Below are 27,185 nucleotides of genomic sequence, written 5' to 3' on the forward strand. Positions count from 1 at the left end.
TACTACAATTACGTCCAGCATGCTTGGATTTTTAAGGTAAAATGGCGATTGTGGTTTTGCTCTTGAATCTACATGAAGGCTCAAAGTACAAATTGTCTTTGGATGTAATCTAGTGGCTGCTGGCTAGTGAAGAAAGTGAACTTCCTTATATATGAATTCTTCATACTCAGCACATGTAAATACGTAGTAATTGAATGAAAAGAAAACCTAATTTTCAACCTCATGTGAACTTCTGACAAAATATGCAAGAATTTAATTGCAAAGAAATTTAATCAAAATCTAAATGAAAATGACTGCCAATATGGAGAAATTCAAATTTTAAGGTAATGAAAATATTTATTCAAACCTACCTGTATTACAGTATCAAGTTGAGTTAAATAAACATTAGCTGTTAAGATATTTAGTTCCTTAGGAATGGACTACTGCCACATCATAAAATTTTTTTACAACACAAATTTCTGCAGTAAGTATCAGCAATTAAGATGTGATTTCCACATGGAGAAATGTTGTTGAGTAGGGTAGATTTAGTTTCTTAAAGTCCCAGTATAAAAACAAAACAAAACAAACAACAACAAAAAAACAGTTGAGGAAAATGACTCTTTTAACAGTATATACACCTGTAGGAAAAAAGTTTAGTAAACTCATATTTAACCAAACAGAAAACACTTGAGAACATACTTTAATATCTAGGCACAATTGGTCAGGTACTAATGATAATTTCTGTTCTCATTTAAAGGTTTAAAGCAATCCATCAACTTGACTGATGTGTTAAGTCTAATACAGAGAAGGCACCACTCATTTCCCTTTTTGAGAGTAACTCTTTATAACACTTTAAGGAGCACAGAGACAATGCACTATATCTAAGTACAGATATAGTTATTTAACAGCCCATTTTAGAAGAAACATTAAAATATAAAACTATGATTTCTCTTATGATGGACATGGCTTTCTAAAAGAACACCAGAAAATAATCCTCCACATAAAACTTAAAATAGGATACAAGATTTAAATTAAATGTGCATTGGACACTACTATTGTAAGGAGGTCTAAGAATTTAGTGCAATTCTTTAAATCCCCAGGATTTAGGGGAAAAGCATATACATCTCAAGAAATCTCAACTAGTACATAACCAAAAGTTTTATGGCTCAATAGTCTATAAACTCAAAGTTCTGTAAAGCATCTTGAAAGTTATAAACAAAAGATCAGACACTCAAATGGTTTACAAAAGTCTCTCTTTAAAACAAGGAGACCAGAATGACCAGAAGTATAAATTTCAGATATATAATCTTTACTGCAATCGTAAGAAGGGGTGGTAAAGTACCCACTGCAGGAAAAAACCAAACTATTATTTCCTGATCACTTTATTATCATTTGAGGTGGTTATCACTTTTGTACTATTTAGTGGTTATATCTTTAAATGTCTTGTTGGAAAGTTACTAAAGGCAATTTATAAGGAAAAACATGATTTTCCCCCAACAGTAAGAAACTATTCCAGATAAATAACCTTCAGAATTAGGTATCATAATATGTCAAAAAACACAGTGTAAGAACATTGGGTTGATTTAACCTCTATTTCAATGATATGTACACAATATTCACAATATGCAACTGTCAAAGCTATACAGTTTTGCAGATTAGCTTTACTTACATTTCTGCAAACTTTTGTTTCCAAAATAAAAATATACCAGGTAATTCTATTTACAAACTAGGAAGCTGCTTCAGAAACAGCATGATTTAGATATAAAGTGAAGTTTCAGTATGGTGAAAGTGCAGGTCATGCTTTTAGACTTTGTCAGTATCTCAATCCCTACACTCAGTTTGAGGGATATGAGTTTTAAACAGCTTTTGTTCTTTTACATTCAGAATGTTTACTCATCATAATGCAAGGATAACAAAAATTTGTCCACATCCATTCCAGCTGGAAATGAACTGGGCAGCTTCTTGTTCTGTCAAAAAAAAAAAAAAAAAAAAGTAAAAATAAAAAATAAAGAAAAACATCTAAGTTAACATAGTGAATTCAAATAAGGTTAAAAAACTTTAATTACTTAGAACCTTTTATCGGGTTCTTCCATATATTAAAACTGTTGACCAATTTTTTTCAGTTCATTTAAAAAATTTTACAGAGAAGCAGAGAAAATATATAATAAACTCAAGGTTAATAAAATATACTTCCAATGGTTCTTCTAACATTAGATTAGGGCAAAAGACATTATACAAATCCAGAGTATATTAATGTTGAATAAAATAAGATAGACCATGCTTTCTATAAAGTGGTCATTATTGCCAAACCATAAACCTTAGAAAGCTTTAGTAAGATTAAAGAGTAACAGGTACTTTTCAAGTTCCAAACATTTAATATACACCAGGGACTTCATTACAACATTTAGTCCTCGCAGACATCAGGTAAGATGTGTGGTAGGTAACCTTCTGTTACACGATGCAGCTGTGACTAAGAGAGGCAACGGGCTTAATCAGTCATAGAACCAGTGAGCAGGAGATGCAGGATTCAAATCCAGGCTTGCACAGCAGCAAAGCCAAGACATACTACATATTTTAGACACTTTTCTTTCTACTGAATCCACTTACTAAATGGCTACAGATTACACAAAAATGGGTTTCATTTATTAATGCTATCCCTGCATTGTTTTTTTACGAAAAACCATGGTTAAGAAAAAAACAGGCAAACTTAGTTTTTACATTGCTTCACATATTAACATCTACAAGATCCCACGAAAGACATGGCAGGACATGTGAAAAAAGCCAGGATGTAGGAGTTAAAGTAGTTTTTTACTTGGTAATTCCACACGTAATAGTGGCTTCCCAAAGCCTATGTCACCCTCAACCCTGCAAATTTGGATCCTCCTGTGACGAAAACAAAAGCCTCCTTTTCCCAAGGAAGATGTTTATAAATAAATCCCTTAGCAATTGTTTTGAAAACGCTATGGTTCACCTAGACAACTTCTGAGTACCACACTGGCTGAGAGACACTGCTATACAACATTTTTTGTCAATCAAAACTCAAAGCTATTTCTCTAGAATGGCAAAAAAAATGCTGAGCTCTCTTATCTGAGCACTGAAAGAAGGGTAAAGGTATGATTTTTGAAATTAAGACTTTCAAACTTGCCTTAATTCTCTTCTTTTTCATTGGTATTGATGAATTTGAAAGATTTTTATTAGAAGTACAGGAGTTCCGCTCACACTCATCTAATTCTTCCATTTTCCGCTTTTTTGTGGTGCTCCTTGAAGATGCTCGAAATTGTTGTGTATTGTCTTTTAGAGGAGTTGCTGAAGTAGTCCTAGAGATGGCTGCTCTAGAGAGAATCATTAATGTGTGGGCAGCCATGTTTACACTGTTTTCACTCCCTGCTTCACTGGCAGGGCTGCAGGCAGGCAAGTCTGGGGTGACAGGAGGCACCATTACTTTGGGTGTGCTACTATCTTCGATGAAGCGCCTACTAGAGGGGACCTTGATACCATCTATAGGTTCTTCTTTATGCTTTTCCCCTGCCCCTGAGCCAGGTGTCCGGGGTACAGATAAATGAGTATTGTCCGCAAGCCTATTTACTGGGCTACGTCGCTGAACATCCTGTAACATTTCTGTGGTATGTCTGCTTAGTGGGTTAATCAAAGAACTAGCAGATTTGGTTTGTTCTTGTTTTAGATCCTTCACAGATGCACCCACTGAAATGACATTTTTACTGTTTGAGGTTGTGCCTTGTTTTTTGGTTAGTTCTTGCAGTGAAGCTATCGTTTTCTCATTCCGTAAACCCCCATTTTGCTGCCCATTAGACAGTTTTGAAATTTCTGGATTTTTCTGCCTTTCCACATCACTGCACAATTCATTCTCTTTATTGGCTGTTGCTTTATGGAAAGATTCAAGTCCAATTTCTGTTGGTGAAACTTTCTTTTCTGACTGAGCTTCTTTCATGGTGGTATGTCGGCTCATGGCAGTTTCTGATTTACATAAAATCTTAGGCACAGGGGTTCTCTCTCTCTCTTTTTTGAAAGCATTATTAGAAGAGGGTTTTAAGGTAGAGGACATCATGGGTGAGTCAAGATTAGGAAATGAAATGTCATTCCTTTCTTTGTTTTGGGACACCATCTTATGGTTTGTCCCCTGAGAATCTGCCACAGAGGAAGCGATGCTATCAAAACAGAGCACACGTCTATGGCTTTCAAATGGCTTGCTAGTTGGAACTACATTCTCTACTGAGAAGGGAACTGTGATTTCTTCCAGTTTTTTCCCCTGATCCGTTGCCATATTCTTATCAGAAACTTCAATTCTTAAGAAAAAAGAAAGAAAAAAAAGTTACTTCTAGCAACATAAAGAGATCCTTTATGTTTTAAATCTGTGCATTCAAATAATCTGACAGAAACTACTTTTAGGCTCACCTTTGTGCATGACATCCAACTAAATGACTTGATGAATCCAACAAATTATTTACCAGCTTCCCTGGAATTATAAATGAATTAATTAGAAAAGAAAAGCATTCTTGAGAGAAAGAGTATATTCCTCTGAAAGAAAATGGAACAGACTACATGGTATCACATATCACAAGAAAAAAATTTAAATGACATCTAATGTACAAATGGAAGTATTTTCACACATTAAGTTTAAAAGCAGCTTTGTAATATATATAGTAGTCCCTCTCTAAATTGCGGTTCACTTATTGCGGCCTCACTGTATTGCGGGATTTTAAAAAATACTGTATTTAATTACTTATCGCGGATTTCTCACTATATTGCAGGATTTTGCGGTACTGTATACGTATGTTGTTAAAGTTACGTAGGTTTAAGAGTGTAGAATATGTTTAAGAACATAAGCAGTGTTTATAAAAGTGTGGAAAAGGTTAATAAGGGAGTGGGAAAGGTTAATAAGGGATTGGGAATGGTTTATAAGTGTGTGGGAAGGGTTTATAAAGCCTTAAAATATATATAAATACAAATAAATATAAGGTTCCCATGTCATGGATTTTCATCTATCGCAGGATGTGTGTGTCTAGAGCCTAATACCTGTGATGAGTGAGGGATCACTGTATAAGACAGTCTCCCATCCATATATAGAGGTTAACTTCAGGCAAATATGAATCTTATCTTTGGATTTATGAATTACAATGCTCAATATAGCATTTAAAAGAGTTCTACTTAGATTCAGAAAGATACTAAAAATTTGTCCATATAACTGTCCTTTTTAGTAAACCTGTCACTTAGAGGACATGCTCTGGAGTTTTAATAACTATATTTGATTTCCATGTAGTTTATGTGACAGAGCAGCAAGACATGAACTAAAAAGAGAAGGTCAGATCATGAAGGACCTTATATATTATGCAAAAGGTTTTATAGAGAAGAATCTTTGAGAGTTTTAAACAGGAAATATACATGAATAGAATTATGTTTTAGAGTCAATCTGGCAGTAGTATAGAAGGTGAACTAAAGAATAAAGAAAAATAGAAAGGGAAATTCTAGTTAGATGTAATAAGATGACTCTAAATATCCCAGGTAAGAGATAATAAGGATCTTGTGACAGCGAAGGGCATTAACATGGATATAAAGGGTAAAGGAAGAATCAATGGTGACATTAACTAAAGGGGGAAAGGTAGGCAGAGGTGGTCTTAAGAGGAAGAGATCTTGAAGGTCTCGAGTTATAGAAAGTTAAGAGAGGGAAAAGCATAGCATAGTGGTGGTTCCAGAAGCCATCAACAGTTAGAGGAAAGTAAAGTAAGAATGGAAAATGTAAATTGGATCTATTGTAACAACATAATAAAATATATAAAAAATAAAAAACAATGGAAAATGTCACTGGTGACCTCATTTTAAACAGTTTTAGTGGAAACATGAGAAAAGACAACAATATGAATAAAGAAGAAGAGATAAGAATGGCTGGGGATAAAGGATTGGCAGGTGAAACAAACCTAAGGAACTTTACAGCCAGAGGAAAGGAGCCGAAAAAGAAAATTTGAAGACACATAATACATGGTTGGCATCATGCATGAAAGGCAACCAATCAATGTTTCTTTTCCTCCCTTTCTTCCTCCCTTCCCCACTAAGCAAGTCCTCTGGTGAGGGTAAATAAATAAATAATTTAAGTGGCATCAAGGGGCCTGGCACCACTCCTAGAGCAATGCTGAGAAACCTAGGTGTGAGGCAGAGGTGGATGGTTGATTAGATCCAGGGCTGGAGGGTAGCAATCAGGCATGGTACAAGAATGTGGATCTGACGGTTTTTAAATGTATTGGGAAAAGTGACTGGTGTGGTACATTGCAGGGTCTAGCCTGCATAGTGAAGAAAGAAAATCTAAAAAGAAATGAAAAATTCAGGTAAAAGGTGAGGATTCAAATAATAGGAGCTTCTCATTGCTTGAAGAGAGATTCAATGGATATATGGAAATGAGTGTTCTTCTTTTTAACATTTCATTAATTTATTTTTAGAGAGAGGGGAAGGGAGGGTCAATGAGAGGGAAAGAAACATTAATTGGTTGCTTCTCGCACACCCCCGGCTGAAGACCTGGCTTACAACCCAGGCATGTGCCCTGACTGGGAATTGAAGCAGCAACCTTTTGGTTCACGGCCAGCGCTCAATCCACTGAACTACACCAGCCACGGAGTATATAAAAATATCTTGAGAGAGGTTACTGACCTTTAAAAATCATATAGGCCTAATAAGAAATAGTGAAAAATTAAAGAAGCAGCTATGGGAGAGGTTGAGTTAAGTAAAGATTAAAGACGTAGAAGTGGAAAAGGTCAAAAAATTCTGAGGGTTAGGGTGTTTGGTACGTTAGCAACATGGGCATGTTGTCATCCACAAAGATGGACAAGTTTGAGGTAGAAAAGTCTGAGAGCTGAGTGCAACACTCATCAAGGCCCTAAATGAAAACTGAGTTGTTCCTTTGTATATGGTGTCTTTTGTTGACAAAGTATTTAATTTTGTAGTCAGCACCACCACACTTTTCCAGTTATAAATTATGCACTTTTTAAAAAGCAATTTTTTATCCCAGTATCATTAAAATATCCTCTTACATTTAAGTTTTATATTTAATTGCTTTGCTCTTCACTTTTAGGTCTTTAATCACCTTGAATTTCACCTTTCTATATGGTATAAGGAAGGGGTCTAATATTTTCCTGTAATATACATAATGGCTAATAAATTTCACTTATTAAAGAACCCATCCTGTCCCTTCTGACTTCTGATGTTACCTCCACCACATACGAGTTCCTATAAATATGTGGTCTCTTTCTAAACTATTTTGTTCCATTTATCTTGTATCTTATTGTTTAAATTGTTACAAAAAACTTTCAGCAAAGAATGGGTGATGACCTGTTAAAAATGGTGTAATATTCAAAAAGAAGAGGTGTAGTTGCAAGCAAATCAATACACAGACATAAAGTTGACATTAATGAACTTAAAAATGTACCTGTACAAGGCTTATTTCTTAGTCCCTGAGTTTTCTGAGATTTTTGAGGGATAGGGAATTGAGGGATACTTCTGTTGCATATAGGTGCTGCCAAAGGCATATGAAGGACCTACAAAAAAAGAGGTCGTAAGTTATACTATGTTTGAAAAGCATCACTGCACCATTTTTAGTTCATAAATCTTACCTGCTGAGGAGGTGCAGAAAATGTATTTCCATTCTGTCCGACCACAGATACAGGTATCATTCCTACCATTCCTTGGAGTACAGGCTGGACTGGAGAAGCAATTATGATGGCAGATCCTAAACCAAGACAAACCAACCAACCAAACAAATGAACTCAATAAGGTTTTCTCTCATGAACATTAAGACACCAAAATAATTACTGATTTGAAATCAAATTTTTAAAATTATAATCCCTTTTCCTTTATAACTTACTCTTCTTTTTACAAAATTAATTCAGGAACAAGAGCAAAGCTAACAAATTAAGAAAAACCAAATTTGAATATTAAAGTAGTTATGGCATTTAGTCAAGGTAAATATTATAAACAAGCATAAGACTCTACAGCCAAGAGATCATATTATAGTTATATTTTTGATTCCTCTGGATAGAACAGTGAAACTAATTAGAAAATTGGTGGTGAAGGTTTCAAGTCTGAATCTTATTCCAAAAAATCAGGGTCCCAACCAAATGTTAACAGTCCAAGACCTGTTCACAACCACAGCACATTATCTCAATGGTATTGATCTAAAAGGGTCCAGTCAAAAGTATGAGAGAAAACACAATGCTCATATGGTCCGTAGAACTCAACAATGTAGTCTGTGGCTATCATGATTTAGCCCTCCCCTGTAAATGAAGCTTTCTCTTACATACATTCACTAACTGCTCCTGTCAGGTTAATCTCACAAGAACACCTACTTCAGTATCTCAAATATCTACCTACACTATTCTGCATAAGACTTCCTTCTTTTTATTCCTAATACTACCTTATTTCTCTAAGCTTCATCTTCAGTTACACATTCTCTACCAATTCTGACCCCTCTTTTATCTTATTTTAAAGGCACTTGATACACAGCCATGAGACTTAGTATTTAATTGGTGATAATTAATCAAATTTTATCATATGCCTATAGATGTAAAAGGGGGAAAAAAGTGGGAACCAATAATTAAGGAAATGTAGATGAATGTGCATGAAGTTCTATCTTCAAGGAACATAAATTAAAAAATGACCAACACCAAAGGCATGTAAATCACCAACTACATACAAAATAGCATGTACTAAATGCCACAAGTATTCTATAAACAAAGAATTCTAAAGACAGGGATCAATTCTGGAAGGTGGAAGACAGTGAGAAATTACAAGGGGCTTTATGGAGCAAGAAATTCGAGTTGTGTCTTGAAAGTCTCTCAAAACAGATAATAAAGCCCTTGAAAATTAAGACTATCAAACTTCAGGTCAAGATGATTGCACAGGCAGACATGGCTTGCCTCTTCACACAACCACATCAAACTACAAATAAAATATAGAACCATCACTCAGAACCGCCAGAAAGAGAGTTGAATGGAAGTCTGACAACTACTAAATTAAAGAACCACATCCACCCAGACTGAGGTGGCAGGTTGGTGCCATATCTGAGAAGCCATCAATTGGTTAACAATGTCTGACCAGCCTAGGAGAGCCACAGAGACTCTGCCCCACCCAATTTATGGGCCAACCCAAACTGCTTTTTCATATGAATGGCTGGTCTTGGCTCATGCTTCCCAACTTCCTAAATCTTCTCAAACAAGAAATAGCTGGCCCTAGTGAGCCCTAGGCCCAGCAATAGCAGCAGCCAGCCTAGATTCAGAGCTTGGCTTCACATGGGAACCTCCAAACCCAGCACAAGCAGCAACCACCTCAGATTGCTTTATAGCTCAGGCAGGGTGGCCCTGGGCAAAACACAGGTGGGGGCTGACTTTGGCCTTCACCACCTGGGAAAATCCAGGGCCAGCACACGCAGTGGACAGCTACAGACCACGTCAGAGCACCACAACTCTGCCCTGCAAAGCTGATCTTCACGGAGGGCAGAGGTTGGAGGTCAATGGTCACAACCAAACCTTGAAGTTGACTGGCCTGGGTAAATTCCTCCCATTGATCTGTCAGCAGCAACCAAGGCTCAATTACAAGAGGAGAGCATACCCAGCCCACACGAAGGGTGCAACTCACATACCCAGATTGGGTGATAGGGGAGGCAATGACACTGGACCCTACACAACACCTACGAAGACAGAGAGTCAAAGCAGCTTTACCTAATACATAGAAACAAACACAGGGAGGCTGTCCAAATGAGACAAAGAAACATAGCCCAAATAAAAAAACAGATCAAAACTCTAGAAAAAGAGTTAAATGAAATGGAGATAAGCAATCTACCAGATGCAGAGTTCAAAACACTGGTTATAAGAATGCTCAAGAAACTTAGTGAGGACCTTAACAACACAAAAAAGACCCAGTCAGAAACGAAGGATATACTTATTTAAATAAAGAACAATTTATAGGGAAACAACAGGAGAATGGATGAAGCTGAGAATAAAATCAATGATTTGGAACATAAGGAAGCTAAAAAGAAACCACTCAGAACAACAAGAAGAAAAAGGAATCCAAAAACCAAATGTAGTGTAAGAAGCCTCTGGGACAACCTTAAGAGGTCCAACATTTGCATCACAGGGGTGCCAGAAGAAGAGATAAAGTAAGAAATTGGAAATCTATTTGAAAAAATAATGAAAGAAAACTTTTCTAACTTGGTGCAGGAAGTATACATGCAAGTTCAGGATGTGCAGAGTCCCAAGCAAGATGGATGCAAAGAGGTCCACTCTGAGACACATAATAATTAAAGTGCCGAAGGTTAAAGATAAAGAGAGAATCTTAAAAGCAGTAAGAGAAAAGTAGTTAGTTACCTACGGGGGAGTTCCCATACGACTGTTAGCTGATTTCTCAAAAGAAATGTTCCAGGCAAGAAAGGATTGGAAAGAAATATTCAGGGCCATGAAAAGGAGGAACCTACAGCCAAGAATGCTTTACCCAGCAAAGCTATTATTTAGATCAAAGGGCAGACAAAGAGCTTCCCAGACAAGAAAAAACTATAGAGTTCGTCATCACCAAACCATTATTACAGTAGTCCCTCTCTATATCGCGGTTCACTTATAGTGGCCTCACTATATTGCAAGATTTAAAAAAATATTATATTTAATTATCGCAGATTTTTCGCTATATCGCGGGATTTTGTGGTACTGTATACGTATGTTGTTAAAGTTACATAGGTTTAAGAGTGTAGAATGTGTTTAAGAACATAAGTAGTGTTTATAAAAGTGTGGAAAAGGTTAATAAGGGAGTGGGAAAGGTTAATAAGGGACTGGGAACAGGTTATAAGTGTGTAGAAACGGTTTATAAAGCCTTAAAATATACATAAATACTAAAATAAATGTAAGGTTCCTATGTCGCAGATTTTCACTTATCGTGGGGGTGTGTGTGTCTAGAATGTAATACCCACAATAAGTGAGGGAATTCTGTATATGAAATGTTAAAGGGACACATTTAAGAAAAAAAGATCAAAACTATGAACAATAAAATGGCAAAAAAATACATATCTTATCAACGATTGAATCTAAAAAACCAACTAAGCACGCAAGAAGAACAGACACAGAATCATCGCTATGGAGAGCATTTTGATGGCTGCCAGATGGGAGGTGGGTATGAGGTAATGGGTGAAGAGCTAAGGAGATTAAGAAGTACAAACAGGTAGTTACAGAATAGTCACTGGGATGTAACTACAGTTATAGGAAACGAAGTAGCCAAAGAACCTATGCATGACCGACCAATGGACATGAACAGTGGAAGGTGGAATTGCCTGAGAGACTTGGGGGTGCTGGGTGGAAGGGTCAAAGAGGAAATAATTGGAACTGTAATATCATAATCAATAAAATATAATAGAATAAAGAAAAGAAAATTAAGACTATTAATACATATATTTTTAAAAATTCCCACAACATTGGGTTTTGGTAGGTATATAGCTATTAGATAAATTAGTCTTTCTTTTCTCTTTTGTAGTTTAGCACATGGATTGGAATGTAATTGTGAAAAAAAGCTAAAAAACTTTAACCATCAAATTCCATAGCTTAACAGATTTAAAAAAAAAATGGTTTGAATTCATTAGCTAAAGAGGAGGATGTATAATCACACATTTCAGAATCTTTTCTCATTCTATCTATCTATGACTTATTACCACCTAGTCAATAACTGCATACACAAGAGAAATTAACTCCTATTCCATAGAAGTAAACTTCAGTATGTTCTTAAAGTTACCTTGTGAAAAGTTGGGGGACACAGCTTGATTGACAGCAAATACACTGTTTGATCTTGGTGGTGTCTGTAGTTGAGGTGGTGAAGGCTGGGCAGTCATAGGTGCAGAATTTCCAGGCAACACTACAACATTTGACCGACTTACAGTTGTTCCTAAGACTGTTGGATCAGTCACACAGGTAGCTATCAGAATGTTATTTGTATTGCCAAAAGTTGTGCTTGTAGCTGGCATCAACTGTATGTACCCTCCATCCTTGGAAACACATGGTGTAACATTGGCTGAAAAACCAATGCTGTCTTCACTCTGAGTGTTGTTTACTGCAGTGTCTTCTGGTTTTAGCACTAAAAGGCTTTGTTCCACTGAGGCTGAATCTTCTGTTCCTTCAGCAGATGTGATAGCACCTGCAGTTTCTTCTGAAGACAGGCATTTAACTAATTCTGCATTTTTGGCAGGTGATTTAGCAGAAGACAAAATTATAGTTGGCATGTTTTCTCCACTGATACTAGAAACAGCACTGTTAAGTTCAGTATCTGAGGGAACAAATGAATCATCACTGATGATAATTTTGAGAGAAACAATATTTGATGAATCTATGTCTGTTGAGTTATTGCTAGCAGGTTTATCACTAGTATTTTGGGACTTAGGGTGAGACTCTACCACTGAAGAACACACAGATTCTGAAGGAAGAGAATGTCTATCTTCTACAAGATTGCCTTCTGGAGGCATCAATGCAACCTCCCCACAGTTATCATTTTCACCTAAAGAGAGGAAAATACTATCTCCATCTTCTTTTACAGAAGACGATGGCTCATGTGAATCTAAAGTAACTTTCTCAGACTCGGAGGGCTGAATTTCATGTTCTGTGTGATTTAACTCAACACATGATGAATCATTAGATGGCTGTTTATTTGAAGATAATGACTCTCCAAGACAAATTTCTATTTGTTGTTCAGATATATTTAAACCCGAACTTTCAACAGACACAGATAATGTTTTACTTTGAAGTGAAGGATTATCTTGGCAATCTGAAAGTTGTTGTGATATAACTGGTAATACATCATTAATTTCAATTTTACTCTGGTGAATTTCTCTAGAATCTGGTGACTTGGAACCATGGAAATTAGTTTTCAGCCTTCCTGTGTCATTCGAACTTTCAGAAAATTGACTTTTTTTAGATGGTTTTCCAGTTAATGGTATATTTTGGGATACAAGTTGAGAACTATTCCCAGAGAGAGTTAAGTTTTCATTTTTAGTTTCACCACCAAGGGAAACAAATGAAGTTACTGATGTATCAGGAGGATCTGGCTGTAATCGAGATTCACTGGGTACATTTGGAGACAAAGAATTCTTTTCAACTTCCATAGCTATTTCAGTTTCAGTGGACATCTGAGTGGTGTACAATTCAGGACAATGCTGATTACATTTGGCATCAGAATTTACTCTTTGGTTAAAGTCATTTAAATTAGGCACAGACTCAAAGGTGATATTACACCTCTGTTCAGTAGGTATAACTGTTTTGAAGGTCTTTTTTTGGATGCTAGAGCCTATCTGGGAAAAATGTTCCTGGGGTTCCTGTCTAAGCTCTTCACGGTTGCTGCCATTCTTCAAAGCATTTGATGTGTCTTCATTTTGATAAGATGTACAAAGTGGCGGTTGACCAGATTGATCATCTGCAAAATATTAGGATAGTAGAAAGATATGTTGAGTATGTATAGCTTCTAAGGTAGTTCTCTGAACCATAAAACCTATTTTGCCAAGGAAATAACTCATCACTGACATACCAGTAAGTGAAAGTTTGACATAAAAACCATATCGACCATTTTCTGAGTATCAAAACACAGGTACTTTTCATATTACTGTGTCTTTTTAAACAAGAGCCAAATTGTTTTCAAACTTCTTGGAAAACAGATGACACAATGAAGTTTCAAGTATGTAGGTTTAAGAACATCTAATATTTACAGGCATTAAAAAAAAAAAAGAAAGAAAGAAAGAAAAAGAGAACTCCAACACAAAGCTTTTTCAAGACATTTGACTTTTCCACTTTTACCATTTCTACTGACCTTACTTTATCTAATATACTCTTAAAAGTTAAATGAGGCCAAGTACACTTTGCATGATCAGCATATGATGTTATTGGGTACTGTTTAATTTTCAACACACATTTACTGAAGGAACGCCATATGACTGGTACTGGGAAACAAAGATAAACGACCTTGGAAAAGCCAGTCTAGTAAGACACACAGATAGAGAGCAAAAAGTCATAATAAAACATGGTAAAAACTGCAAAAGTATAGAAACAAAAGGCACCTCCTTCTGCTTGGGGATGTGAGAAAGTGTTATAAAGGAAGTATTAAAAGTGTGATAGCTGGAAAAAGAAAGGGCATTTCAGAAAATAATACAGCACTGATAAACTATCATATAGCATGCACAGTTTAGGACAGAAAACAATGATAATTAACAATATAAAAAATATAGGGAAAATATCAAGAAAATGTTTATCAAGAATCATATAATTTTGTTAATGTGACAGTGGTAAATAATATTGGTACAGAGCACATTTGAATCCTTATTGTGGGAAAATTAGTGGAGATTACATCCAGGCAAAATAAGTCCAGGAGTAGTCAGTTTCAATGAAGCAGGAAGACCTTCTGAGAAAATAAGATTTCCAATTTCATTTTGTGCAGGATAAAGCTTATGAGGCACAATCTTACACACATAATATATAGTGAGAAAGATATAATCCACTATAATCCAGTTTAGGAAATGGAGGATTGGGCCTGGGTGTAGGCAGAGGACTCAAAGTAGGAATGTAGTCTGACATACTCCAAAACTAGTTTTGTAAGACATGGTTCGAAACTAGGAAATCATCAGGGTTTTCAGGGAGTTGGAGTGGGTAATAACATTTAAAAACACAAGAGCAGAAATAATTACTTTGGCATAGCTTGTTTTAGACAGAAATGGATTAGAGGTGGTACTAAAGAGGTCTAAAGTTTAGCAAGAACTGTTGATGCCAGAATAATGTGAGAGAAACGAGGACAATGGCTATCTCTGAGGAACAGGGATGGAGGAAATATTGATTGGGAAGGGATAGAAGAGAGGATTTGGTGGTGCTGGTGGTATTCTATTTTTTGACTTGAGAGATGGTTATATGGTATTTGCTGGACTGTAACTCAATGAGCTATATATACTTTTTATTGTGTACTTCTGTACATGTGTTATATTTCACCAAAGTAAAATCTGGAGAAAATAGGCAATATTTAAAAGATCTAAAATGAACATATTCACTGTCTTCCCTCATTCAATAAGTAGTTATTGTGGGGCAATTATGTGCCATATTGGTACTCCATGGGATGCAGAAATAGAAAAAACTGAGTTAGTAGATACATAAAAATATTACCTAAAACCTCATAAAATCCTTAATTCAAGACTATCACACACTATTTCCTCTAAATAAGTGAGGCATAGATACTGAGCAATCAGCTAAACTTGCTTATTAGGCTGAACAATTAATACCACACACACTAACCTTACATATGAGGGATTTGAACTTGTGGCTCAAAAAAATTTATGTGAACTGTTATATAGACTTTTGTCGAACTGGTCAACACTATTAATATCAAATTATGGATGTTACGAATCTACTGTATCATGAAATAGTAAATACTAAAAATTCATCTTTTAGTCAAAGTACTAATGGCTGGGGAGTAATTTGTTTTTTACTTTTTTTCCTAATGAAGAGAGAATACTAGAAATACAAAATGACCTATGTGGTAATTTGAACAACTTCTAAATTAAACAATGTTTTTGCCTTTGAAATTTTTAGATTGCCATTAGGGTTTGGATTGATGATATTAACAAAGTCAAATTCTTACCAGATTCTTCTGTTTTAAAAGAACCTTTAACTGCTAGATTAGTTTCATCTGCTAAGACTACATTGGAATTGGTTTCCATATGCTGATTGGACATGCCTTGTGATAAATTTTTATTATTCTTTGTTTTACCTGTTAAAAAGGGAACAGGGAGACAATTGGTTAAATGACCAAAATAAAAATGAGCATCAATTAATGAAGCTTGACAGTGGTCAAGCAAATGTTACACTTTGGTTTTTAATTATGGTCTTTGGGATATTTTTAATATATCGCCTTGTATCACTAACAGGTACAAAGATTTTTCTACCTGACTGGTAGTTCTTAAACTTTAATCTATTATGAGAATCACCTGTGGGTGGGGGATGATCTACGAATTTAATTTTTAACATGTTGTCAGATAACGCTGATACTGCTGGATGAAAGACTACACTTTGGGAATTACTGCACTAGGCTGATAAGTTTGAGGCAAATAGTCAACTTTTTGTATTCCTTTTGTATTATTCAATCGTGTTTGATATAATGTATGTATAGAAGCAGAGTTCAACACATTTGTATTGACTGGCAAAAATGCTCACAAAAACAAAACTAGAAGTGTTCAACATTTTTACAGCTTAACTAAAGTTTCTTTAAGGAAAAAACAAAATCCCCTTTCATTTCCATATAATATTTAATAAAAATAGAAACTTTTTCAGATACTCTGGGGAATGTTGCTTGATTTTGCTTAAGTTTCCAAAGAAACAAAGAAATTCTTCTTCTAACTGCCTTGAAAAAAAGTCTTCTTACCATAGTCAAAGAGATCAAAGAGTGCCTGAAATGCTGGATCTGATTCTGTCTGCTGCAATATATCTTGTATAGCTTCTTCAGACATATGAATTTCACTCTACCAAAACAAAAAACAAAAAAAGACTAATTCAATTAATATGGTTAGTACCAGCAAAATGTATTTTGAACATTAAAACATAGGAACTATATATGCATATAAATACAAAATAAAAACATGCTATAACTTAACATATAATACTGTATAAGTTTCAAGTGTACAGCATGACCTGGCCTACATATATTGTAAAATGATCCCACAGTGAGTTTAATTAATATCCACCATCTCATACAGATTAAAAAAAAAATTAGTTTTCCCTTGTAAGAATACTTAGAATCTAATCTCTTAACAACTTTTAAGTACACCATATAGCAGTGTTAACTATAGTCATGTTGTACATTAAATTCCCAGAATTTATTTATCTTATAACTGGAAGTTTGTACCTTTTGACATTCATCCAATTTCCCCACTCTAACCCACCTACTGGTAACCATGAATCTGATTACCTTTTCTATGAGTTTGGTTTTATAATGTTCTTTAATCTGCTTTTTTTCACATTAACTTATTGTACACTGCTTTCCAGATTCTCCAATATAAACTTATCTCATTCCTTTTAGTTGTCTTCTTTGGTTTCTTCATATTAAATGCTTCCTTCATGTGTTGGACAGTCCTTCTTGTCTGATCATATTTAAAATTAGCATGCAAAAGGTTATCTGAAAATTCTTGACTAAAAGCAGAAGTTTGTCAACTACAATCTAAGCAGTAATCTTACAAAACTATTTGTATTTTTAGTTTTTTTTTCTTTGAATGAGTTAGATGTCTTGCGGGGAGAGTTTATGACAGACAACAATGTTTCTGGGGGATAGTGTGGTATGGGGAGAAGATATGGAATTTAAATACTTTCTAAAATTTGTACCTTTTTTCATCCTATTTGTAGCCCTATCTTTTCCTTTACTTTCAAGAGTACCGATGTCAAGGCTTTCGGGATTTCTGTGTTGTAAGTGGCTTTTACCTTAGCTTTGCCTGCCCTTCTAAGACATGTACCACTTGTCTATTTTTGCTTCCAAAAATTTTTTTCTGTCATGTCCTTGTGGGTTTAAGCTTTAAAAATTTTCCTATACTGTCTTTTTAGTAGTAGATTAAAAAACTCAACCAATTCCCACTTTAGGACATATAAATTTTTTTCTAATTTTCATTTAAAGTATATAATGCTACAATGAAAATCTTTATCCAGGCCCTGTTCATTTCTTGGATTAAATGATTCTCAGCAGAATTACTAGGTCAAAAGATGCATATGTTTAAAATTGTGAGAACTCTTGCCAAGCAGCCTTCCAGAGAAATTGTATAAAGATGCCGTCTCTATTTTATGTAACAATGCACATACCCTTACACATAAGCAATATCAGTTTTTAACCATTATCAGTATAATAAAGTAATCTGTTGTCTTACTTTATATTACTGAATTGAACATATTTCCATGTTCACTGAACATTTATATTTTTTAAATTATCTCTTAAAATAAAGTTTTATTTATTTTTAGAGAGGGAGGAGGGAGAGAGGGAGAGAAACACTGATGTGTGAGAGAGACATTGACAGGCTGCCTTTGCACGCCCCCAACCGAGCATTTGGCCTGCAACCCAGGCATGTGCCCTGACCAAGAATTGAACCAGCAACCCTTTGGTCCGCAGGCTGCTCAATCCACTGGGCCACACCAGCCAGGGCGGTTTTTTTATTATTGATTTTAGAGAGAGAGGAAGTGGGAGAGGACTGGAGAAAGAGCAACATCGATGCAAGAGAGAAGCTTCAACTGGCTGCCTCCAGTACAAGCCAAGCTAGAAATTGCGGCCCAGACCAGGGACCAAACCCAAAAAGTAGGGTTAGGGTATATGCCCTCACTGGGAATCAAACTTGCAACCCTTTGGTTAGGGGACAATGCTTCAACCAACTGAGCCACACCGACCAGAGTGAAGATTTAAGAGATTAAAAAAACAAACAAAAACCAGGAACATATTACAGATTTAAAAGAAAAACATTGAATATTTTCAGCTAAAATATTAGATTTCAAAAAAGTTTCAGTATTTTCAGCTAGGCGTGTTTATTTACTCTCCTTTTATAGTTGGATATTTAAATTTCTCAGTTCCAGTTATCTATAAATCATTCTGCAATGCTGCATTCTTCAATGTTGGTGAAGCATACATTTAAATCACATGGGGCAGGAAACTCATGTGGAACAACAGGTGAAGTGGAACTCTCATAAAGGGATAAAAACTTGGATTTCTAAACAAAAAATGGCCATAATATTAAAAAAAAGTTTTGTTTGAAGTAAAAGAATGAGTTAACTTTGGGTTATGAGGATGTATAAACATCAATAATTATTTTTTTCCTTTAATTTTTAAAAATTGATTTTTACAGTTGTGCCATTTTCCCCCATTGCTCTCCCCTGCCCTGCTCACCTCCCAACATTAATAATTCTTAACAAAATATGATTTAGGAGAAAGTTAGGAGCTTGAACTGGTATTTCTATATCTAATAACTTAAAAATTTACAATAATGTAAATACTGTCAAGCCAACATTAAACTATGAAATGGTACACCACACCCCCTCTTATAAGAGTTATTGTTGAAGAAACACATCCTTCTAGTAAATCTCAATTTCTTCTATACTTTAAAAATTAGCATCAAAAGAACCCTAAAATATACATTCCACAAGTACCTGCAAATCAATCTTGTATATATATTTTTTAAATCAAGGTACACTTTATACACAATGATATGCACAGATGCTAAGTCCATAGTTCAATAAGCTTTGAAAACTGTATGAACTGTGTAACCATCACCCCAATAAAAATGAAAATGTATAACATTTCTATCACCCAATAATTTATAACCCCACACACACCATTCCCTTTGCTAGAGAATTCTTCCCCTTGGCAAATCATCTCTTTTACCCTCACTCAGGCAACAATTTCTCATTTCCTTCAGCATAAATCACGCTTGTCTGTTGTAGAACTTTTATATTAATGGAATCATACAAAACACATTCCCTTATGTCTTACCTTCTCTGATCACATAACTCTGTGATACATCCATATTGTTATTTGTATTAATAGCTCATTCTTTTTCAGTATTTAATAGCATTCTATTTATGACCATTTCAAAATTTGTTTCTTTTTTGTTGAAGGACATTAGTTTTTTTTCTGGTGTTTGTCTATTATGAATAAAGCTGCTATGAACATTCTTCTGTAAGTCTTTTTGTAAACATATGTTAACATATTTCTTTCTTTTGGGTAAAAACCTAGTATAACTGCCAGGCCATAAGGTGGGAATATAGGTGTATATATAACTTTATAAGAAACTAGATTAGTTTTCCAAAATGACTATATTAATTTACATCCTTTACTGCCAATTTTTCAGAGTTCCAGTTGTTTCATATCCTCGCTAACATTTGGTAATGTCAGATTTTTTATTTTAGCCATTCTGAGTGTGAAATGACATCTCATTGTACTCTTAATTTTCACTTCCTAAGTGACAGAGTTTCTTCTCATGGGCTTATTGGCCATTCCCGTATCTTCCTCTGTCTCCTCCAGTCCTTCACCCCTTTTTAAAAAATGGGATGGTTTATCTTTTCATTATTGATCTGTACAGCTCTTTATATACTGTTGATATAAATTCCTTGCCAGATATATGTATTTTGAGTATTTTCTCCAAGTTGGTAGTTTGCCTTTTCATTTTCTTTAATGATCCTTTTAAAAAGCCAATATTTTAAATTTTAAGAAAGCCTTTTAAAATTATTATTTCAGTTAGTGATTTGTATAGCCTAAGAAATCTTGCCTACCTCCCAAGGTCACAAAGACTTGTAAATATTTTTTAAATTCCTTGAAGTGGTAAAAAATTGGGACAACTGTTAAGAGCATAAACAATAAAATAAAAAATATTTTTTAAATTCCGACTTCACCTTTTTATACAAACGGCTGCTCATGTCTTAGTGAAGTTGATGCTTATATTACACATCTGGATATTATGACTTGCTGTTCTTGCAAAATGTTATTAAAGGTGATATTTAACTTTTGCCAGATACTTCACAATAAACCAACAGCAGAGGGTTGTATCATCACTTTAATATAACTTTTCACAGTATCTAAAGAGAGTGCTTGTTTATGGTAGCCACCTGATTTTTGATGTGTTTGTGGAGAATTGACAAAAATTTTTTTAAAAATTTAGTGGTTTTACCAGAATTCATCATATGAAAGAAAATCTACTATAACAAATTCATTTTGTGGTCATGGCAACAAAAATGATTACATTGCCTGATAGGCCAAGTCAAAGGATGTGCTTCAGCCACAATCTCAGCTGCTTTTCAAAAAGATATTTACTCATGAATAAATTTTAAAACATATACTTTTACATTTTTCCTTTACTTGCTTATACTTTTGCACCTTCACTACCAGTGAACAGCAGGTGACTACTATCCTCTATCTTCCTTCTCTTAGCAGTAAATCTCATAAAATAGCTCATTTAGTTAGTAACCTTTCTTTTTAAAAGTGTCTTGTTCATTTTATTTTGTTAAATATTACTATAATTTATTACATACTGGGCTGGCCAAAAAGTTCGTTTAGTTTTTTCGTAAGATGGCTCTCGTAGTGCTTAGTTGTCTTTACCTTCATTTGAAACAATTTTGTGCATTTTAAAGATTTTATTTACTTTTTGAGATGGGGGAAGGGGGGGAGAAAAGAGGGAGAAACATCAATGTGTGAGACATATATTGATCATTTGCTTTTTGCACGCCCTCAACTGGGGACACACCTTGACTGGTAATTGAACCAGCGACCTTTTGATTTGCAGGTCAGCATGCAATCCACTGAGCCACACCAGCCAGGGCTCAATGTAAATTAAAAAAAAAAAAAAAAAAAAAAAAAAGGATATCAAAACCAGTGATTTTTTGTGCAGCCATCTTAATATCGAGGATGGAAGAGGATATGAAACACTTTCGCCACATTATGCTTTATTATTTCAAGAAAGAAAAAAACACAACTGAAACACAAATAAAACATTCATGCAGTGTATGGAGAAGGTGCTGTGACTGACAGAACATGTATGAAGTGGTTTGTGAAGTTTCTTGGTACTATTGACATTTTGGCCAAATAATTCTTTGCTCTGGGGCTGGCTTACGCATTGGAAGATGTTTAGCAGCACCCCTGGCCTCTACCAGCTAGAAGCCAATAGTAGGAGATAGCCGACATACTCAAAATAGCCAAATTAATAAAGTTATTGGTGAAATGAAAAAGTGTGTCCTTTATTTTACAGAAAAAAACTAAATAGACTTTTTGGCCAACCCCATATATTTAATATATCATTTCACTGCTTTAAAATTTTTTTATACAGTTTGTAGCAGTATAGAGAAAATTAATTTATTATACACTTATAGTACTGCTGCTTATTGCACATCAATATGCCCACTAATGAATCTTTCAGTAATAAACACTTAGAAATGCATGACTGATTGCTGTATGGATACAGAAAAGGTAATTTACTGATATCTGGAACAGTTGGTTAAAGTTGCAAGATGAGTTAGGAATGTCTTATTACTTTTACCATTTAAGTAAGGCAGTTTTAATATATGTAAATCAAATCATCAAGCTATCTGCCTTAAACATACATGGTGATGTATTTCAATCATTCTGCAATAAAACTAGAAAAAAATACTCATGTGACACTTAACAATGGGATATGTTCTGAAAAATGCATCATTAATGTATTTTGTCGCTGTGTGAACCTAATAGTATGTTTTAAACAAATTGAGATGATATAGACTACTACACACATAGGCTGTATGTTATAGTTTAGTGCTCCTAGGCTAGAAACCTGTACAGCATCTTGTTATACTGAATACACTAGGCGATTTTAACACTATGATAAGCATTTGTGTATCTAAATGGAAAATGTTCTGTAAGAATATGATCTAAAAGGTGAAAAATGGTATACCTGTATATAACACTCAGTATGAATAAAGCTTGTAGGACTGAGGTTGCTCTGGATGGATCAGTGAGGGACTGGTGAGTGAATATGAAGGCCCAGGATGCTACTGTAACACTGCTGTGGACTTCCTAAACACTGTCCCACAAGCTCTTCTTGTGCTTCCTTCCTAGAGAACATCAAAGCTGTTTCAGGAAGAGGAATGTGGGCTAGACTGACTGGAAATATGGAGAAACTAGCTTGGTAAGGCAAAAATCACAATAGTGACTGTCAGGAGGAAGTGAAAGGTGGCCTGAGAATCAGTATGAATAAGAAACCAAGATGGAGAGATAAATGCCCACAGAAGATACGCAGGGTGCTATGGTTTTGGCTATTATATGTTGGACCAGTGGTTAGATTAAGAAATGTTGTGGTAGTCATAAAAAACGAGGGTGTTTAGCACGGAGATTGTGTAGTACTGAGTCTTCAATATTTTGATTTTGGAAATTTGTTTTTGGTTACACTGATCCTATCTGTTAAAAAGGGGTCTCTGGCATTGAACTGATAGAAGAAATAAAACTTGTCTATTCTTTATAGCATTACAGCCTGAAAATATTCCCGAAGTATAAGAATAGGATGGCTCCACACTACCACGGATAGATGTTATAGAAGTTGCAGAGGCACTTAATACCTGTTAAGGTAGCTCCTATGGACCTGTGTCCTTACACAGGATCTTAGGTCCTCAACAAATAATTTACATTGTACTTTGAAGACCAACAGGCAAGATCTGGAAGGGCTGCAGTGACCCTCTGAATATGTAGTGACCCTCTGAGAACAGGCTCCTCTGTACAGAATCAAGTCGTGGCTGACTTGATAATCGAGGTTATTATGAGTGATAGGGAATCTACTGCCAAGCCCCACAGATATTGTTTGTCAGAAAAAAAAATCTTCCTGAACCACATTTCCTTCTATTTCTCACAGGACCTACCTTCATATATGTGATCCATATCCATCACTGACCAAAACATCATTATGTGGCACATGAGTATGGTACAATTTTGAGTGATTATTTGAAAATTCACTAATAACTTTTCAAGAACAGATTACATTCAGATAATAAAGAAGATCTGTATCTTTAATAATTATTTTAAATAATATATCTAATCTATCAGGAATGGTTTTGGAGTGAAACCAAAATACCATCATTTTTTAACTATGAGTATATTACAACACAGCCACCCTCACTCCATACCTGAAGTCCCAGAAGTTCATCAATTGAAGTCTCTGGTTCAGCAGGGTTGCTATCCGTTTGCTTAGGTGCTTGAGCAATATTGTTGTCACTGTAATATAGAAAGAAAGAATTCATTTTTTACTTTTTAGAGGGAGGGGAAGAGAGGGAAAAAGAGAGAAACATTGATGTGTGAGAGAAACATCAATTGGATGTCTCTTGCACATGCCCCATTAGGAGACTAGGCCCACAACCCACGCATGTGCTCTTACTGGGAATTGAACCAGAGATTCTTTGCTTTGCGGGACAATGCTCAATCAACTGAACCATGCTGGTCAGGGAAGAAAGGAAAAATTTTATCGTAGTTCTCAGTCAGGCAAAAAACAATTAGGCATTTTAAATACACATAGCTTACCTTGTCAAAAATTTATTAATGTTCTCCGCAAGTTTTTCTTGAAGAGATTTGTTGCTTAATATTTTTTCTCGTGCATTTTCAATAACCATTTGCTAAAACATAAAGTCAATATTAGCAAAAGAAAAGACAGAATATTGTTATTTATTTTAAAAGAACCAATTAATGGAAGCTGGGTAGTTTTAACACATGCAGCTGGAAACTTAGAAGTTATAGTGGCTTCCTTCTTATTAACACCTGAATACTAACTACATTTTACAATTTGTAAATGTTCACAGGTCCTTCACCAACAGTTTCTTCAGCGATTACAGAATAGTTAAAAAGTCTACCTTTTCATACAAGGTTTTTAATAATCTGACTCCAGTAAAATGCTCTATTATATTATACAATTCAAAAACAATGTACTACTGTTTCCTAAACATACAGCTTTTTCTTACGTGGTGCATTCACACATGCTATCTATTCTGAATAAGCTGTTAAACTTCGCCACCCTCCATCACAAACAAAGCAATTCCACTGCACAATCTTTACACATCAATATTTTAACACTCAGGGATATCTTAAGTTGCAAAGTTTGGAAAGGTCACTTACTTTTTCTACTGCAAATGCATTTGGATCCTGGAAATTCCGTATTGTTGATTGAGGCCCAGACAAAGTGGTATTTTTCCTTTGAGATTCACTGAAACACATTTTAAAAGTTTGTCTTTCAAGTAGTATGACTCAATGATAATTATACACACAAGACATAATATGTACATTAAAAAAACATACATAAATTTCAAGATCATGGTAGAACAGATATTTTCTCAATTTCTGGTAAGAACAAAGGGCAGTAGAGTGGGAAAGTATTACTAGACTTGAATTTTTAAAAATAACAATGAGTCCTATCTTTATCATTTAATATCTATGTGGTCTGTAGCAAAGTAAGCTATGACCCTCTGACTCACTTTATAATGGGGTAAGACCAATTGCATTATTGGGTTTATAAAAGAACTGAATGAAATAAAGTATATGAAAGACTTTATAAATACATAGGCCAAGGTTCCTAAAATGTTAGATGTTATTCTACCTGTTTTACTATTTTATATTGTTAAGTGAGGAAGCTTGTCATAAAGGAGTCTAAGGTTAGCCTTGAATAATAGAAAACAGTAAAACTTCCAACAAAAATATCTATGACACGGCAGTTGAGAAACTGGGAATAAACCAATTTTAAACTAATATCCCTTTTCCAGATATCCTTCAAAGACACATGGGTTAAGTGGGACAGAAAGAACTTTTCTTAAGACTGTCCCTGAAAAGATCGCTGACTATCCATGGATTTAGGACTTTAAATATGTTTGTATACCCTAAAACATGCCACTATTACTTCGATATATTTTTATGTACCACTACAGAAAAAAACACATTTCTAATCAAAGTGATACGCCATGAATTATAAGATGCCACCTGACTTCAAGGAGGTTACAATAAGGGGAAAAAAAAAATTTGGAATAGATATAACAGTAAATAGTTCTAAGACCTTAATCTAATCTTGTTATTTTATTTATAATGTAAATATCCTGGTGTAAATCCTTTTTCTTTTTAAAGGTTATTGGGAACTTGTCCTTTTAAAAAGCATTTACCTTTTGCGTCTACCAGGAGACATTAAATTGGCATGAGTTTTCTTCTCCTGAGCACCAGGAATGATACTTAAAGCCTCTCCAGCTGTATTTCAAGAAAACAAAACAGTTAAGTCAAGGAAACAGAATAGCCTTCTAAACATAAATTAAGGGATACATAGCATTACAAAATTTTATATGTAATTCAGTTAGCATAGTGTACACTGAGAGTATCACGTGCAAGGCACTGTGGGAGATATTAAGATGAATAAAATACAGTACCTAAGACTTAAGATTTTGCAACAAAATAAAAAGTACAGTACAGTCTCAAGGAGACATAACATGGCAGAATGGAAGAATTGTAAAAAGTATAAACTAAGTATATACTATAGTGTATATATACTGTTTTTACTGAGAGGTATTAAGAGGTTGAAGAAAGATGGAAACTAGGGGAATGTAATGGATGGCAATACATTTTAGCTATACAGAATAGAAAGAAGACTGGTCTAGAAACAGAGATCTTGCACCACATTTCTAATCTCAAGTCTGTTATTAACTAGCTTTTGGTTCCTTAACATTGTTTTCAAAAGTTTCAAGTATACAACAAACAAGATGCACCCAGATGATTTCCAAGTTTATCCCTAGCTCTAAGATTTAGCTATGAGTATAAAGGATTTTCAACATGTAGAGATGGAGGTGAACTAGAAAACATTCCTCATTCCAGGAGGGCAGGGCAGCATAAACAAAAATAAGGAGATGGTGAAATATAATGGGTATTCCTTTTAAAATCAAATAGAACGGGGCCTTTTCTATTAATAAGATAACAGATATAGAAGAGTTCAAGGTTAGACTTCAGTTAGAACAGAAATAAGGATCCTAGATTAAACTGTCTCATAGATTTAACAATATGGTTTTTTCTAATATTTTTTTTTTTAAAGATTTTATTCACTTATCTCTGAACGGGAAGGAAAGGAGAAAGAGATGAAGAGAAGTATCAATGTGAGAAACATCGATCGGTAGCCTCTAGTATGCACCCCAGCCATGCACCCAACCTGCAAGCCAGGCATGTGATCTGACCGGAATTGAACCAGTAACCTTTTACCCCATGGGATAACATCCAACCAACTGAGCCAAATCAGCCAGAGCAATAATATTTCTTTTTCATGGCAAATTTACTGGAAGTCTTTAAGTTTTTTTTTTTGCTATAATTTCACACTATGAGTATAAAGACAATAGTATTACTATGCCATCTCATTTATATAATTCGATTAAAAACAAAATTTATGAGAGTAAAATTTAAACTTACTGGTCACAGTGTCTTGTGATTGTGAATGGTTAACCACCACGAAATTTGACCTGAAAGGAACTGGGGTTTGGTTACTTGGCCGAATAACTTGTGTAGTTGTCAAGGGAGCAGTAGTAAATTGTCCTGAAAGATACGGTAAACTCAGCAACTCTGAACTGACAGGAGTTCCTTGAGATGCAAGCCTTCTCTGCCGTTTGATTTCTGCAATTCCACTTCTTGTTCGGGCTGGAATACATGAGAATTTAAAAAAATAA

General features: G+C 34.9%; 1 protein-coding gene across 1 annotated transcript in view; it reads right to left on the reverse strand.

Annotated features, from left to right (window-relative positions):
• Positions 1-1,548: 1,548 nt before the first annotated feature.
• Positions 1,549-27,185, reverse strand: part of NPAT (nuclear protein, coactivator of histone transcription) — a 60,153-nt gene continuing 34,516 nt past the window's right edge. Inside the window, exons 6-18 of the mRNA XM_090265886.1 lie at positions 26,932-27,156; positions 25,650-25,731; positions 24,619-24,706; positions 24,031-24,122; positions 23,640-23,727; positions 16,399-16,495; positions 15,619-15,747; positions 11,749-13,416; positions 7,596-7,711; positions 7,412-7,520; positions 4,393-4,453; positions 3,125-4,283; positions 1,549-1,946 (exon numbers count right to left, since the gene is read on the reverse strand). Coding sequence (XP_090122012.1) covers positions 1,869-1,946; positions 3,125-4,283; positions 4,393-4,453; positions 7,412-7,520; positions 7,596-7,711; positions 11,749-13,416; positions 15,619-15,747; positions 16,399-16,495; positions 23,640-23,727; positions 24,031-24,122; positions 24,619-24,706; positions 25,650-25,731; positions 26,932-27,156 — 3,992 coding nt within the window. The 3' untranslated portion in view covers positions 1,549-1,868. The remainder of the gene's footprint in view (positions 1,947-3,124; positions 4,284-4,392; positions 4,454-7,411; positions 7,521-7,595; positions 7,712-11,748; positions 13,417-15,618; positions 15,748-16,398; positions 16,496-23,639; positions 23,728-24,030; positions 24,123-24,618; positions 24,707-25,649; positions 25,732-26,931; positions 27,157-27,185) is intronic.

Source organism: Furipterus horrens, unplaced genomic scaffold (genome assembly GCF_987537825.1).
Source record: "Furipterus horrens unplaced genomic scaffold, mFurHor1.1.pri manual_scaffold_2, whole genome shotgun sequence".
Lineage (NCBI taxonomy): Eukaryota > Metazoa > Chordata > Mammalia > Chiroptera > Furipteridae > Furipterus > Furipterus horrens.